This window comes from Rattus norvegicus, chromosome 6 (genome assembly GCF_036323735.1).
Source record: "Rattus norvegicus strain BN/NHsdMcwi chromosome 6, GRCr8, whole genome shotgun sequence".
Taxonomy (NCBI): Eukaryota; Metazoa; Chordata; class Mammalia; order Rodentia; family Muridae; genus Rattus; species Rattus norvegicus.
In genome coordinates this window covers 110,166,874-110,184,147 of record NC_086024.1, presented here as the reverse complement: position 1 = coordinate 110,184,147, position 17,274 = coordinate 110,166,874, and the positions used below count along the sequence as shown (strand labels likewise).

Here is a 17,274-nt window from a genome sequence, read left to right as displayed (position 1 = left end):
GCTAGTCTGCTGCGTGGCCACAGTCATAGGTTTCCCTGTGTGGCCGTGGAGTAATGAACGCTTTCTTTGTCAGAGTCTCCTAAACATCTGAGTCCAAGAATCTGGCTTTCAGAATGCAAAGCCGTCCAAGTCCTCTCATTTCATTATGTGGGGAAGGGAAGTAGAGAAGCCCAACCTAACAGGAACGTGAGGGAACCCGGTCATGAGTACTCAGTGGGTACTCAGGTTCTTACTGAGTGGCCGGGTACCCTGTGCTGAGCTCTGAAGACGATCAACTGAATGGGCAAGAGTAATGACCCTGAGGGGTCTAGATGAGCAAGCAAGTGACATAGCAGAGAATTTGGGAAGGTTTCCGTGAGCAGGTACTTGAGCTGAGGTAGAATACGAACAGCTCCCATTTAGTGAGCACTGCTACCAAGAGCCATTCTCAGCGCTTTGTAATATACCATCCCCTGCGGTTCTCATTCCTACCTTAAGCTTTACCAGACGAAGCTTCAAAAGCTGGAGTTGAAACGCCCACAACATTACACCTAGTTATAGCAGCATTGGACACAGACGCAAAGTCACGCCCACCCCTGGGCGTGGCTTGCTTCCCGTGATCCTCTACGATCAGCAGCTGGAATGGAGGGAGCAGGTAGTCCAGCGAAGGCAACCATTTTTGGATAGGCCAGAACTGTAGGCAAGCCTGGCGTGCCCGGGGAATAATGCAGTCAGGGTAACTGGGGTAGGGGCTTGTTAGCAGAAGTGGCAGTAGGTGAGGCCAGTCTGTGACTCTAGTGCCAAGCTGCAGTACTTGGCCGTGGTCCTGTGGGCCTTGGCTGCCACGGGAAGTTTGTTAAGGGTAGATGGTTCTGTCGTCTGGCTGTCGGAGGAGGTGACTCAGACAGCAGTGTGGCAGAGCCAGCGGAAAGGCAGGGGACAGGGTCTTTCCAGACTTAAGCAAGCTGCGTAGGTGCCGCGGCCAGAGGTACTGCTTCCTGCAGATCGAACCTGGGAGCTGGCCCTGGGCAAATCATAGCTGCTACTGGGAATGGCATTACCAGGCCCAGACTCATGTCCAGAGGTCTCTGCCAGCCCCGACAGCTGTGGTGGGAGGAACCTGAGGTCAGCTGAAGTGCTTCTACCACCACTGGGGATTGGCTGTCACTTGAAGGATTTAATCCAATTTTGCATTCACTTCCTAAAATTTGCCAGTCTCACAAAACGGTGTTTCACTACTTTAATCTAGCATTGATTCATATGTATAAATTAATTATTATAAATTATTACAAGTTCTAAGTTGAGTAGAAGTATAAATTATCTATTACAAATTTAAATAAGAGTTTGTATAATAGCTTACCTTCTAGAAAGCGTATCTCTTTGCACTCTGGCCTCGGGGTTTCCTCATCCGTGAACTGCTTACACACTCCTCTCTTTTTGCTAGCTTTCCAGTGTGGTTGTTCCTTTTTCTTGTAACTTTTACAGTGCACCTTGTGTATTCTGTTACGTTTTGTCTGTTTTATGTGTGTAAGGGTGTCCGTGTGGAGGTCAGGGGACAACTTCATGGAGCTGGTTCTCTCCTCCATCCTCAGGTGGGTTCTGGAGATCAAACTCGGGTTTCCAGGCCTGGGTGGCAAACTCCTGCCTACTGAGCCACTGCTGACCCCCTTTTCCTTTATTTTTCACGCCTAGTGGTTTTATGATGTCACAAGGACGTTACACATTACCGTTAATGTCACCTTTTCCAGGGTGATTTATCCAGCCGGTCCGTCTTTGCATAGGTATTAAGAACGAATGTCTGCATTTCCACTTTTCTCTGCAAACCACTTTCCCCAGTGCCATCTGTTTATTAGGCAGTGTGGCTGGCATCAGCCAGTTATTCCCATCAGGTTTCCACGTTCCTCTCTGCCCATGAGTTCCTTCCCCTTTCTTCTCCTTGGCAGCAGAGCTTCCTGGAGCTCGCACAGCTGTTTCTGAATTCCCCGGAGAGTTGTTCCCAGGGAGGTTCTTGGGTCTGCCTAGACTGAAGGTCAGGAGGAGGGTGCATGTGGCAGCTCTGTCAGAGGCTCCACGGAGAACTAGAGGGATAGAGGAAGGATTGCTGCTGTGGGAGCTCACTGAGTTCTAGGAGAAGGTTTATGCTGGAGCGATGCTAGCAAACATTCCTTCAGTGTTGGCTGCCAGACAGGCACTTTGTTCAGCTCTTTGCCTTCATTCAGTCTGTACAAGGATGCCGGGAAGTGTTTGAACCTGTGCTAGAGAGGGGTCATGATGGCTTTGACGGCAGAGCCCAGGAGGAAGTAGTCACAGAGCAGAGCACGGTTTGAATCTGGACTAGGAATTCACTGGTCATCAGGAAGGGAAAGGCACTCCCAGCAGAGGCTTGCGTGTGAGCAGAGGTTTGGAAGCTGGACTCATGAGAATCTACTATAGCTAAGATTATAGCAAAGGCTGGGTGTTAGTAATGCACACCTTTAGTCCCAGTACTTGGGAGGCAGAGGCAGGTGGATCTCTGTGAGGTCAAGGACTGTCTGGTCTACAGAGCTGAGTTCTACGATAGCCAGGGCTACAGAGAAACTCTGTCCTGAAACATAAAAACAACAAAACAAAACAAAACAAAACAAAACAACAACAATAAAGATGATACCAATGAGAGTGGGCAAATTCAGCAGGGCTGGGGCCAGGTTTGTGGGCCAAACTATGACTAGGACTAGAGGTAGCAAGGAGCTAAGGAAGGGGATGAATGGGTGGTGGGAAGCTGACCAAGATTGAGGGGAGCTGACCAAGATTGGGCTTTAGAGCCATGTGGGCTATCGGTGTGCTTGGGATAAATGATGTAAGCCGTGCTTTACAGATCCCTGGCTGCCCACAATGCTCCCTGTCTTCCTAAGAAGGACCATCCTTAAGAAGAATCTCAGTGGTAGACTCCGTGTCTGCTGTGTTAGTGCTAGGGCAGGGGGAACGTTGTTGGCCCCCTTGTATCATGCTCTATGGATCAATACCTGACCTGATTGATACTTGGGCTGATGTAAATGCAGCTCTTACATCAGGAGGAGAAAGCTGCAAGGGCTCCTGTGGACCACAGAAGTAGCCATCCCTGGGAGAAAAGAACTCCAGTCTAAGAGATGCCCTAGGAATCCCTTCAGGCAATCTGACGGCAGCAAACGTGTCTTCCTTGCCTAAGTGGTTTTTTGTCCCTGGCCTCCAGAAAGGATGCTCCAGGACCCTCCTCCAGGGCTGGCTTTGCCTCAGGACCGTCTTCTGTGTTTGCAGATGTGGATGAGTGTGAGCAGCCGGGGGTGTGCAGCGGTGGACGATGCAGCAACACTGAGGGCTCGTACCACTGCGAGTGTGATCAGGGCTACGTCATGGTCAGAAGAGGACACTGCCAAGGTAAGGATCCACCTCCACCAGCTCCCCTCTATCTGTCCTCCACGGAGTCTCTTGATACTAAGCCAACGCCTATGGGCAGAGCCATATCTATGAATCCCTGAGTCCGTCTGTCTTCTGGGTGTCTTCTGGGTGTCTGTCCCCATGGCAGAGAAATACAAATCTATATAACACTGCAGGCATGAACACTAAGCTCCGGGTAAGAGAGCCTCTTTGGGCATCACAGTACTACACACTTAACATCAGGACTTAGTAAAAAGAAAAGCAAAACTAAAGGAAATAAACCAGGAAACGCCAGAACATTGAAAATTTACAGTCGCCAGTCTGTTAAGGGCAGACACAGGCTCTAGTGCAGGCAGACCTGGCCTGTGTTAGTGTTTTGTGTTTGGGAATGGAGATTGCCACATTCCTCTCAGAGGGCTGACTGATGCCCAGGACCAGCTCAACACACTGTAAGACCCTCTCTTTATCACATCTCAACTCCTCCACATCTGTGTCCTACTCCAGGTGGCTCTGTCCCATCCGGAAGAAAAGTTCTAGACAGACAACTCATCTGGGAGGTCAGGCTGAGTTCTTGGCCCTGGGGAGACACTCCGGGACTGTTGAAAGAGTGATGTAGTTTGTACGCTTCTCCAGGTTTCCACCAGTAACCACAGACCCTGCCCATCTCTCTGGGAGCCCAGTCAATTTCCTCTCCCTTTCTTCTTTCTCCAACGAAGCAGCTACTCTTTTCACTGAAGCCTGAAGTCTCTGGTGAGAGACTTGAGGTCTGGACAGTGGCCTATGCGTCAGTCTCCATAGCATCTCCATCATGCCCAGGACTCTGGGTTCCCATGGACAGAGAGCAGATTCTCCGCTACACCACCACCTGCCTTGGCTGTCTCCAACTCTCACCCAAGGTCCCCTGCACTCCTGGCTCCTGCCTCCTGCCTCCTCCCAGTCCTATTGTGTACTCTCGCCAGGAACACAGATGGGTGCCCTCATAGTTCCCCACACACAGACTGATTCCTGGAGAGGTGTTCGGGGATCCTCCCAGGGTATGGATGGCAGACTCACAAATTAGTCCCTGGTGTGACCATTCCTTGGATCCCTTTGGTGGTTTTTTCGACAGCCTTCTGCTAAGAGGATAGTGTGTGTTATTCTAGGCACAGTGTTTCATTTTTTGGTCAGCAAACATTTATTGAGTGCCAGCTGTATACTAGCCATGGGCTGGGAATACAGCAATAAATATTCCCCAAACCAACCAGAATATTGGACTCTACCAAAACACACCATATTATTAAGTTAAAATTCAAATTCTGAGTAGACAGAAGAATCCCCACGCAGTGACAGGCTCCAGTTTAGCTACCATGACTTAGATGGGATGGGCTCGGGTTATCTGATGATGGAGTTCACTCCATCCAGAATTTTCCTCTGCCTCCTTTGAGCAGCTTTGTCTAATGGCTCAGTTCTATCCACTCCAGGAAGGGAACAGCCCTCCCTACTTCAGGTGAAGACTGGGGTGGCTAACCTGGTCTTCTGACCTCTCTCTCTTCTTCACTGACAGACATCTCACATTCCTTGGGGATTTCATCTAAGCAGAAGCTGGGAGCAGCATAGCTTGCACTAGGCTGTGCTTCACTAATAAACAGCTCCAAAATTAGTTATAGAGGGCATGAGCCAGCTTCTTCCTCATCAGCATCGGGCCTCTATCAGGAATCAGTCGAGAGCTCTAACCCATGCTTCCTCGCTGGTACTAGACTAAACATTCCTAACCGATATCTGGGATGTGCCCAGTCCCTACAAAAGAAAGAAAGATACTTGAGGGTTGCGTGCAACGAAACACTTTGGTTCAAAAATTATGCACATTCTAGCCCTCATACCTTACTGGCTCTCACCAGTCTTTTGGTGTCACTCAAACACAAGGGACCAGGAAGTAAAAACACACCCCAAAATGAAGAGGTGGGCTATACTTTGAACGTTAGTGAGTCCCACATCCAAAAGCCCAGCATCCATCACTACATACAGCTTCTGCAGGTGTACCCGACACGTAGATAGAACAGACTTGGTCCCTTTCTCTGGGCAAATGCAGTCGTCCTACCTTGTCCGATGTCTAAAAGATGCTCCCAAAACTATTTTTCAAAACTTAGTGTGGCACGAGAAGGATTCTTCAGTCCCTCTCCCATCTCCAAAGTCTCATATCCCTGGAAGAAGGACCACTTCTCTCTTCCATGTTTATCCGTCTTCCTCCAGATACCTCCGCCAGGAGTAGCAGGCCTGGCGTTGACTCTGTCTCCTGGGTGGCCAAAGTTGGAAGTCCTGAGTCTTTTTTTTTTTAAAGATTTATTTTATTTATTATATATAAGTACGCTGTAGCTGTCTTCAGACACACCAGAAGAGGGCATCAGATCCCATTACAGATGGTTGTGAGCCACCATGTGGTTGCTGGGATTTGAACTCAGGACCTCTGGAAGAGCAGTTGGAGCTCTTAACCACTGAGCCATCTGTCCAGCTCAAGTCCTGAGTCTTTTAGTTCAGCTTAGTTCATGACACCCCAACTAGAGGCTTACGGTGACTCTCTTTCCAGAGATGAGTCTTATTACCTAGAAACTGTATCTTTGCAGATACTCAACCCAGTAACCACCTGAGGATATAGCCTTCTCTTCTAGACCCTCAGGGACAAGCTCTTGTCCCTGGAACAGTCAGTTATGATGGCTCCTGACTTCTGCAGGCCAGGCCATCTCTTTCCTCCCTTTGCCCAGTGCCTCAGACCCCTTGCTCTGATCTGCTCTGCACTGTTCCCTGCCGCCTTTGGTCCTTGTGCAGGAAGCTTGCTTCTCTCCCTTGGCCTGTCTCTTGCGTTGCCTCCATAGGTGCTGAATGGGTCTTGCCTCTGTACAGTAGGCCTTTTGGGCTTGCTTAAGCCGCTGGACTTTCTCTCAGAGAGTAATTGTCATTTTTAGAGGATAAATCCTCCTGTTTCCTCAGCTTGGCCAACCTGATGGCCACACATGTTGACATTCGTGCCAGAGGGGCGTATTGTTCTCCTGCGGTTGTGACCCAGAGTTTAATCCCTGTGGTATGACTTCTCTCCCTCGGTTCTTCCCCTGCATGCTGGAATCCCTGAAGACAAGTCACTAGTGAAGAACCCTGTACTTGGCTCCTTGGGCAAAGCTTCTCCTCCTTGCTGTCACTCCCTCTCCTTAGCCCCTCTCTCCTGCCTGCCCTGTTAGACTCAGCCTTGCTGCCTTGGGTCTCTGGAACTCAGCGGAGTGAGTCCTGAGACCCCATGCCTATCAGGGCTAGAAGAAAAACAGAGCTTTGCCAACCTCCACCCTTTAGTCTGCATTTAGCCTCAAGGCAGGTCTGTGCCATACCCAAGAATGAAGGTCAGCCCTCATTTCCTGGGCCCCAGAAGCACTTTCACTGCCCTTTGGTGCTGCCCTGTGGTAACAGCTCAACTAACTGCTGTCCCCCAGATGGCCACCTCTTGTAAAGGATTAAGCGTTGACCAAGGGTGATGTGAAGGCCCATTCCAAACAATCCAGTGTGAAACATGCAGCTTTCTGACTTCATACAGCTAACAGTACACACAGGTTACTACAGCCATCTGCAGGGTCTTTAAGTCTTTCATTAATCTCTGTTCTAGAATAGTGAGGGAAGGAGGGAAGGTTGGGAAAATAGGGAGGGGGAGTCAGTTTTTCTTACTGTTCATCTATACCAAAACAGACATCCATTTTCCTGTATGGACAGGGCAGGGTCAAAGATTTGCAGACACGAAGTCCCCATGGGTTGTGGCTCTCATAGATGACCAGGGAGGGGCTTTTTTTTTTTTTATAGATATCAACGAATGCCGTCACCCTGGTACCTGCCCTGATGGGAGATGCGTCAACTCCCCTGGCTCCTACACTTGTCTGGCCTGTGAGGAGGGCTACATAGGGCAGAGCGGGAACTGTGTAGGTAAGGGCTGAGTGCCAAGGCACCGGGACAGGGGAGGGTGTCATTTAGCCTTGCGATGGCTGGTTCACCCCACACACCCAGAGGGGAAGAGGTGGGCAGACAGAAGTGGCTTAGAGAGTACTGTCCTCCTTCATCCTGCTGGAGTCTTAGATGATGCTGAGTACGATGTGGGTGTGCTTTCCTTGTGGGGTTCTGCCCTCTGAATCAGCCAGGGTGGGGCCCTCCTCTGCTGCCTAGCCACATCCGTTCCAAAGCTCTATCCCAAAGTCCCAGGAGCTCCTGCGGTTCACTTCTGTTGACTGCCTTAAGAAGCCTCAGGGTCTTAGGCTGGAGAGAGCCAGCCACCAGGCCCCCTGGCTACACTAGAGCACTGTATAAGGAGAGCCTCCCACCGATTAGCCATGGCACTTCTTGTTCCCAAAACAATTCTGTGACAGTGGGAAGGAGTGCTCTTTCTCCTCAGCCCCCGCAGGGAAAGGGCCCAAGGTTCTGATTCCAGGAGGAGCCATGTTTTGAATAGATGCTTTGAGGCTCTGGGGAGGGCAGATGGTTCCCAGGCCCTCAAGACAGCCACAGCCACCCAGGCATGGCCTGGCCTCTCTCCACACTGCCCGCCCACGGACTGGAACTGTTCCTTGGGTATGGAACATGGGAATTTTTTTGGTGGCAGGTGAGAGACTAGAAAGGATGAGGCCCATGATGGAATGAGTCAGGGGTCTGGGACACCTTATTTCCAGCATTCTCAGTGGGTTCATTGAGACTATGTAGGGTGTCTGAGGAACACTCAGGAGGGTATGGCCCTGCTATGCCTAGATGAAACAAAGGGGCGTGGCTCTCCAAGGGTGGCTGGCCTGCCTTCCCGCTGAAGGCTGGTTCCAAGGGGGCTCATAATAGAGAGGATCTATGCTTGCTATGGTGGGGAAGAGGGCGAGGAGGAGGGGAGGCCAGTGCGCCCTCTTGGACTTTATCCACAGATATGAATGAGTGTCTGACCCCCGGGATATGTGCCCATGGAAGGTGCATCAACATGGAAGGCTCCTTTAGATGCTCTTGTGAGCCAGGCTATGAGCTCACCCCAGACAAGAAGGGCTGCCGAGGTACTGAGATGTGGTGCCCTCCTCGGCGCAGGCAAATCAAGTCTCCAGCATCTTCCCTGTGCATGTCAACCCCCATAGCCAACCCTGAATTAACCTATCAGGCCTGAGGCCTGTCCTACCCTTTGCCAAAAACGTATCCTTTCTGCATTCCCTGCCCACCTATGTGTCTCTGGCATATCTGCCCTGCAGAATCCCATACAGAACTCAATGGCCTGTTTCAGATGTGGACGAGTGTGCCAGCCGAGCCTCATGCCCCACCGGCCTCTGCCTCAACACGGAGGGCTCCTTCACCTGCTCAGCCTGTCAGAGTGGGTACTGGGTGAACGAAGATGGCACTGCCTGTGAAGGTAACACAGGAGAGATGGTGACAGAATACAGGCTGCCCTCCCTCTTAAATAGCATGTTTGCCCTCCAGCCTTGGGCTGATGCTGGGAGTCTCTGGGTTAGGTTAGAGGAAACTTTGGGAGACTTGACCCCAGAGAGCTTCTGAACTTGACATAACTTCTAAGTTGAGAGATGAGACAAATTGTCACAGAGACAAGAGGAAAGCTCAAGTCACATCCGGTAGTGCATGACTATGGCCCCAGGACTTGGGGGTGGAAGCAGAAATATCAGGAGTTCAAGGCCAGCCTTAGCCTTGTTGAGTTTGAAGCCAGCCTGAACTACAGGATGAGTTTGAGGCCAGCCTAGCTACAGGACATTGTCTCAAAAGAGCTAAGCTGTAGGTATGGCTATCCAAGGAGCTTTCTAGGAAGGAAGTGTGAGGTTGCCTTAAAGAATACGGCCAAGACTTGCCCTTCTCTAGAGATCCAGAGTATTCTCCAAACTCAAAGGATGGGCGAGAGGTGTAGTGAAGGAAGGCTTCATTGCTGGGACTGCCCTTCTGGCTCCATGACCATGGTTTGTCTATCTGCCTAGACCTGGATGAATGTGCCTTCCCCGGAGTCTGCCCCACAGGCGTCTGCACCAACACTGTGGGCTCCTTCTCCTGCAAGGACTGCGACAGGGGCTTCCGGCCCAGCCCCCTGGGCAACAGCTGTGAAGGTAAGAGACCCCTCCCTGTGGGGAGAGTGCAGATGGGATCCAGTAGACTAACTGAGCATGTCCAAGAAGGAGCAAGAGCCTCCCACCTCCACCACCACCATGAAGGCACTGGTGTGAGGACCGCAGTGTCTCAGGCACTGAGGCATAACAAGAGACACACGAGGGTTCTCGGGCCTTGGCCTAGACTGTACTGACTGCCTACTATGACAAGCTTCTAGAGCAGTGGTTCTCAACCCATGGGTCTTGATCCCTTTGGGGGTCAAGTGACCCTTTCATGGGGGAGGCATATCAGATATCCTGCATATCGGATACTTATGTTACGATCCGTAACAGTTCGTAACAGCAAAATTACAGTTATGAAGTTGGAACAAGATAATTTTATGATTTGGGGTCACCACACATGAGGAACTGTATTAAAGGGTTGCAGCGTTAGGAAGGTTGAGACCCACAATTCTAGGGTGTTTGTTGTGCTTCACAGTAGTTTTAATAATGCCAATAATTCCGACAATCAAGAGGCCTAGTCAGAATGATGGAATTTCCGAGGCCAACTGGGGCTGCATAGTGACAGAAGGGACATTGGGGTGGGGGGGCAGGACCGATCTGATGATCTATGATTGTAACCCTAGCATTTAGGACGTAGAAACGGGAGGATTAGGAGTTCAAGGTCATCCTTGGCCATCTTGGAGGCAAGGTCAGTGCTAACGACATGAGATCCTATCTCAGAAAAAAATTTAGAAATAGGCAGAAGAGTTTCTGTCTCAGGTTCCAGGCATCAGCTTCCTCGATTCACTTCCCATTGCTTCTCAGTCCAAGACAGGGGAAGGAGGCTTTGTTTCCCCTAGGCTAGGACTATTGGGCAGGAAGGAACCCAGCCAAGGCTAGACCAGATGGAAAGATCTCCTGTGTCTTTTCCCTGTGGTGCTCCCGTAAGCTTCTCACAGCTGTGCTGCTCTGGGAAAGGAGATAAACATCACAGGCCCAGTCCCCTCAGGCAGGTGATGGGTCCCTCCGTGTGTGGCCCTACAGATGTGGATGAGTGTGAAGGTCCCCAGAACAGCTGCCTGGGAGGCGAGTGCAAGAACACAGATGGTTCCTACCAGTGCCTCTGTCCCCAGGGCTTCCAGCTGGCCAATGGCACCGTGTGTGAGGGTGAGTACCCCAAGACTCCCCGTCAGGAGCTGGGGACAGTGAGTGACTTGCAGAGGTGAAGACATCCCTGGAGACACTCCTTTCCCATCTTGCCCCTACAGATGTGGACGAATGTGTTGGGGAAGAACACTGCGCTCCTCATGGCGAATGCCTCAACAGCCCGGGGTCCTTCTTCTGTCTCTGTGCACCCGGCTTTGCTAGTGCTGAGGGGGGCACCAGATGCCAGGGTAAGAAGCCAGCATGGTCATGTCTAAGGTCCACCAGCAGGCCTGGTGTCTAGATCAGAGTCTCATCCGAACACCCTTATTGAAGTGAATAGCATGCCCACAGCCTAGCCAGGGCTGGGGAGGGCTGGGGAGAGGTGAAAGATCCAGGCCTGTAAGGAAGTACTTAGTCTGTCAGAGGACCTCTCTGTGACGCCTGTGGCAGATATGCATGCTCCCCAGGGTCAGTGTTACCCTTCTCTGCTGACAGAGCCCCCGCACTAGAGCCCTCCCCACAGCTGGGCCTCAGGTTCCTGGTGCTGGACTCTCCCCTTGATCTTCCTACTCTGAGCTTCTCCCTAGCTCTCCTGTGGGGTTTCTTGAGGCCCAAAGGAAGCTGCTTGGGGCTCTAGCAAGCTCTGAAGAGACCCATGGCTGCGTCTTCTCACTGGTTATCTCCATCCTAGATGTTGATGAATGTGCAACCACAGAGCCGTGTCTGGGAGGACACTGTGTCAACACCGAGGGCTCCTTCAACTGTCTGTGTGAGACTGGCTTCCAGCCCGCCCCAGACAGTGGAGAGTGTGTGGGTAAGGACCCTCGGGATTGGGTGGGGCTTGGCTTTACTTCTGCCCACCTCTATCCCTTAGCCCCACCTCTTCTTAGCTCCCTAGAACAATGAGCACAGCTTCTCAGGAAGTAAAGCATTTTCTACAGAATTCAAAGTATAATGTATTTATTGAGATCCTGATGATCATGGGGGCTGGAGGAACGGGGACAGGAGCAGACGGGGACTTGCCCAAGGCTGGCATGATAAAGACAGTAATCTTTTTTTTTTTTTTATTAACTTGAGTATTTTTTTATATACATTTCGAGTGTTATTCCCTTTCCCGGTTTCCGGGCAAACATCCCCCAACCCCCTCCCCTTCTTTATGGGTGTTCCCCCCCCCATCCTCCCCCCATTGCCGCCCTCCCCCCAACAATCTAGTTCACTGGGGGTTCAGTCTTAGCAGGACCCAGGGCTTCCCCTTCCACTGGTGCTCTTACTAGGATATTCATTGCTACCTATGAGGTCAGAGTCCAGGGTCAGTCCATGTATAGTCTTTAGGTAGTGGCTTAGTCCCTGGAAGCTCTGGTTGCTTGGCATTGTTGTTCATATGGGGTCTCGAGCCCCTTCAAGCTCTTCCAGTTCTTTCTCTGATTCTTTCAACGGGGGTCCTATTCTCAGTTCAGAGGTTTGCTGCTGGCATTCGCCTCTGTGTTTGCTGTATTCTGGCTGTGTCTCTCAGGAGCGATCTACATCCGGCTCCTGTTGGCCTGCACTTCTTTTTTTTTTTTTTTTTTTTTGGTTCTTTTTTTCGGAGCTGGGGACCGAACCCAGGGCCTTGCGCTTCCTAGGTAAGCGCTCTACCACTGAGCTAAATCCCCAGCCCCCGGCCTGCACTTCTTTGCTTCAACCATCTTGTCTAATTGGATGGCTGTATATGTATGGGCCACATGTGGGGCAGGCTCTGAATGGGTGTTCCTTCTGTGTCTGTTTTAATCTTTGCCTCTCTCTTCCCTGCCAAGGGTATTCTTGTTCCCCTTTTAAAGAAGGAGTGAAGCATTCACATTTTGATCATCCATCTTGAGTTTCATTTGTTCTAGGCATCTAGGGTAATTCAAGCATTTGGGCTAATAGCCACTTATCAATGAGTGCATACCATGTGTGTTTTTCTGTGATTGGGTTACCTCACTCAGGATGATATTTTCCAGTTCCAACCATTTGCCTACGAATTTCATAAAGTCATTGTTTTTGATAGCTGAGTAATATTCCATTGTGTAGATGTACCACATTTTCTGTATCCATTCCTCTGTTGAAGGGCATCTGGGTTCTTTCCAGCTTCTGGCTATTATAAATAAGGCTGCGATGAACATAGTGGAGCACGTGTCTTTTTTATATGTTGGGGCATCTTTTGGGTATATGCCCAAGAGAGGTATAGCTGGATCCTCAGGCAGTTCAATGTCCAATTTTCTGAGGAACCTCCAGACTGATTTCCAGAATGGTTGTACCAGTCTGCAATCCCAACAATGGAGGAGTGTTCCTCTTTCTCCGCATCCTCCCTAGCATCTGCTGTCACCTGAGTTTTTGATCTTAGCCATTCTCACTGGTGTGAGGTGAAATCTCAGGGTTGTTTTGATTTGCATTTCCCTTATGACTAAAGATGTTGAACATTTCTTTAGGTGTTTCTCAGCCATTCGACATTCCTCAGCTGTGAATTCTTTGTTTAGCTCTGAACCCCATTTTTTTTTCGGAGCTGGGGACGGAACCCAGGGCCTTGCGCTTCCTAGGTAAGGGCTCTACCACTGAGCTAAATCCCCAGCCCCCTGAACCCCATTTTTTAATAGGGTTGTTTGTCTCCCTGCGGTCTAACTTCTTGAGTTCTTTGTATATTTTGGATATAAGGCCTCTATCTGTTGTAGGATTGGTAAAGATCTTTTCCCAATCTGTTGGTTGCCGTTTTGTCCTAACCACAGTGTCCTTTGCCTTACAGAAGCTTTGCAGTTTTATGATGTGATCCCATTTGTCGATTCTTGATCTTAGAGCATAAGCCGTTGGTGTTTTGTTCAGGAAATTTTTTCCAGTGCCCATGTGTTCCAGATGCTTCCCTAGTTTTTCTTCTATAAGTTTGAGTGTATCTGGTTTGATGTGGAGGTCCTTGATCCACTTGGACTTAAGCTTTGTACAGGGTGAAAAGCATGGATCAATCTGCATTCTTCTACATGTTGACCTCCAGTTGAACCAGCACCATTTGCTGAAAATGCTATCTTTTTTCCATTTGATGGTTTTGGCTCCTTTGTCAAAAATCAAGTGCCCATAGGTGTGTGGGTTCATTTCTGGGTCTTCAATTCTGTTCCATTGGTCTATCTGTCTGTCTCTGTACCAATATCATGCAGTTTTTATCACTATTGCTCTGTAATACTGCTTGAGTTCAGGGATAGTGATTCCCCCTGAAGTCCTTTTGTTGTTGAGGATAGTTTTAGCTATCCTGGATTTTTTGTTATTCCAGATGAATTTGCAAATTGTTCTGTCTAACTCTTTGAAGAATTGGATTGGTATTTTGATGGGGATTGCATTGAATCTGTAGATTGCTTTTGGTAAAATGGCCATTTTTACTATATTAATCCTGCCAATCCATGAGCATGGGAGATCTTTCCATCTTCTGAGGTCTTCTTCAATTTCTTTCTTCAGAGTCTTGAAGTTCTTATTGTACAAATCTTTTACTTGCTTGGTTAAAGTCACACCGAGGTACTTTATATTATTTGGGTCTATTATGAAGGGTGTCGTTTCCCTAATTTCTTTCTCGGCTTGTTTCTCTTTTGTGTAGAGGAAGGCTACTGATTTATTTGAGTTAATTTTATACCCAGTCACTTTGCTGAAGTTGTTTATCAGCTTTAGTAGTTCTCTGGTGGAACTTTTGGGATCACTTAAATATACTATCATATCATCTGCAAATAGTGATATTTTTACTTCTTCTTTTCCAATCTGTATCCCCTTGACCTCCTTTTGTTGTCTGATTGCTCTGGCTAGAATTTCGAGAACTATATTGAATAAGTAGGGAGAGAGTGGGCAGCCTTGTCTAGTCCCTGATTTTAGTGGGATTGCTTCAAGTTTCTCTCCATTTAGTTTAATGTTAGCAACTGGTTTGCTGTATATGGCTTTTACTATGTTTAGGTATGGGCCTTGAATTCCTATTCTTTCCAGGACTTTTATCATGAAGGGGTGTTGAATTTTGTCAAATGCTTTCTCAGCATCTAATGAAATGATCATGTGGTTTTGTTCTTTCAGTTTGTTTATATAATGGATCACGTTGATGGTTTTCCGTATATTAAACCATCCCTGCATGCCTGGGATGAAGCCTACTTGATCATGGTGGATGATTGTTTTGATGTGCTCTTGGATTCGGTTTGCCAGAATTTTATTGAGTATTTTTGCGTCGATATTCATAAGGGAAATTGGTCTGAAGTTCTCTTTCTTTGTTGGGTCTTTGTGTGGTTTAGGTATAAGAGTAATTGTGGCTTCATAGAAGGAATTCGGTAGTGCTCCGTCTATTTCAATTCTGTGGAATAGTTTGGATAATATTGGTATGAGGTCTTCTATGAAGGTCTGATAGAATTCTGCACTAAACCCGTCTGGACCTAGGCTCCTTTTGGTTGGGAGACCTTTAATGACTGCTTCTATTTCCTTAGGAGTTATGGGGTTGTTTAACTGGTTTATCTGTTCCTGATTTAACTTCAGTACCTGGTATCTGTCTAGGAAATTGTCCATTTCCTGCAGATTTTCAAGTTTTGTTGAATATAGGCTTTTATAGTAAAATCTTATGATTTTTTGAATTTCCTCTGAATCTGTAGTTATGTCTCCCTTTTCATTTCTGATTTTGTTAATTTGGACACACTCTCTGTGTCGTCTCATTAGTCTGGCTAAGGGTTTATCTATCTTGTTGATTTTCTCAAAGAACCAACTTTTGGTTCTGTTGATTCTTTCTATGGTCCTTTTTGTTTCTACTTGGTTGATTTCAGCTCTGAGTTTGATTATTTCCTGCCTTCTACTCCTCCTGGGTGTAAAAGACAGTAATCTTTATAGCAGCAGAGTCCACGATCTAGTTTTAAAGTCCAAATACGCTCAGCAGATACCAAACACTTGCTATGTTCAGTGTCTTGTGGTAGGACAGATGTTTACAGACAGTCAGGACAGACTGGATAAGGAGATAATATTGAAGAAAGCTCCCTGGACCCCACTGGGGTGAAAATGGCCCAGAGGAGGCTGAGCACGCTCACACTCAGAGCTTCCCAAACGGTGTGTAGTTCACTTCCTAGATGCTCAGCCCTGCCGCGTCAGGGGAACTCTTCTGACTTCCTCTGCTTGGGGTGAGATGAGCTCAGTGATTTGAAATGGACTGAGGACCTCGGAAGCAGAGGGATATGAGCTTGTAATGTCAGCAAGGTGGGTCAGAGCAGTGACCTGAGCCACACGTCTGCCCCCTTTCACGGCTCTGGGGACAGATATTGATGAGTGTGAGGACCAAGGAGACCCAGTGTGTGGAGACTGGAGGTGTGAGAACAGCCCCGGTTCCTACCGCTGTGTCCTGGGCTGTCAGCCTGGCTTCTATGTGGCGCCCACTGGAGACTGCATTGGTGAGTAGGAAGATGGAGATTGGGGTGGGTCCAGTCAGTTCCAGGCGGGCCCAGGCGGGCCGAGGACAGCTGGTTTTTCCTTCATTGAACTAGAAACAATTTCTCCCGAGCACACTATTTGGGTACTTCTTTGAAATTTGTGTATTTTCCATACAGTGACGCTTACACAAAAATTAAAGAGGAATGTTAGAGTTAAGGGTTTCTTGTGTTGTGTCCTGGCTTTGTTTTTGTTATTGTTTGTTTGTTTTCAAATCTTGGTGTTAATAGGCCAGATAAATAAGTACCCCCAGCAAACATAGGGAGTATGCATACCCTCTACCCTGGTCCCCATTTCCCCTCAGACATAGATGAATGTGCAAATGATACTGTGTGTGGGAACCATGGCTTCTGTGACAATACGGATGGCTCCTTCCGCTGCCTGTGTGACCAGGGCTTCGAGACCTCACCCTCAGGCTGGGAGTGTGTTGGTGAGTAGCCTGCAGGCTACCCAAGGTCTGGCCTAGGAAAGACCCTTGGACCCTTCTCATTTCCACCAATGTTTGTCTGTCTTGAAAGGAAGTACTAGGGCCCTCCAGAAACATTCACATTTCCCTGACTCCATGGCAGGACCCCAAAGGGTGATCATGGGAATCACAGGGAGGGAGATTTTCCCCTCTAGCTAGCATTGCTGTCGGGTGGGTAGGATGAGTGGCCAGTCCTGTTGCAGAGGAGCAAGCAAGAAGGAAGAGACCTCCTGACCCACTCACTTCCCTAAAGAGCTTGGGGACACAAGAGACACCAGAGGAGGAAACTCTCTTTGTTTGCTTTCATAACCACATTCAGCAACCCCTCTTCTCTATTCCACGCCTGCCCTCTATCCACCAGGACCCTTCCCGCTAATCCGAATCCACTTTTGCTTCCTCCGAGCGTGGTTCTCTTAGGGATCGAGAGCCCGCCCACGTGGGCCGGGACCAGGGCAGGGTGCGTTAGCTTCCTCCTCTCCATACAAGTCTATCCTCATACCTGGCAGATGTGAACGAGTGTGAGCTCATGCTGGCAGTGTGTGGGGATGCACTCTGCGAGAACGTGGAAGGCTCCTTCCTGTGCCTTTGTGCCAGTGACCTTGAGGAGTATGATGCAGAAGAAGGACACTGCCGTCCTCGGGTGGCTGGAGGTGAGACCTGGGAGGCCCCTTCCCTTCCTGCCTCTTTCCATAAGGACTCCTGGCTTAGAAAAGTCATCCATTCATCTAGCTCCTGCCACTTAGTGGAGTTCAGCAGGCCGGGGTTGGAGGTGTGGGTTAGGTGTACATGAGAGAG

At 49.0% G+C, this 17,274-nt stretch overlaps 1 protein-coding gene across 6 annotated transcripts in view; it reads left to right on the top strand.

Moving 5' to 3' along the window:
* Ltbp2 (latent transforming growth factor beta binding protein 2) overlaps positions 1 to 17,274 on the top strand; it is a 100,558-nt gene that overhangs the window by 77,439 nt on the left and 5,845 nt on the right. Inside the window, exons 20-30 of one of the 6 annotated variants that reach the window (XM_006240350.5) lie at positions 3,253 to 3,372; positions 7,189 to 7,308; positions 8,283 to 8,405; positions 8,627 to 8,752; positions 9,324 to 9,449; positions 10,476 to 10,598; positions 10,700 to 10,825; positions 11,269 to 11,391; positions 15,845 to 15,976; positions 16,318 to 16,443; positions 16,986 to 17,129. In XM_006240350.5, the coding sequence (XP_006240412.1) occupies positions 3,253 to 3,372; positions 7,189 to 7,308; positions 8,283 to 8,405; positions 8,627 to 8,752; positions 9,324 to 9,449; positions 10,476 to 10,598; positions 10,700 to 10,825; positions 11,269 to 11,391; positions 15,845 to 15,976; positions 16,318 to 16,443; positions 16,986 to 17,129 (1,389 nt within the window). 6 annotated transcript variants of the gene reach the window in all.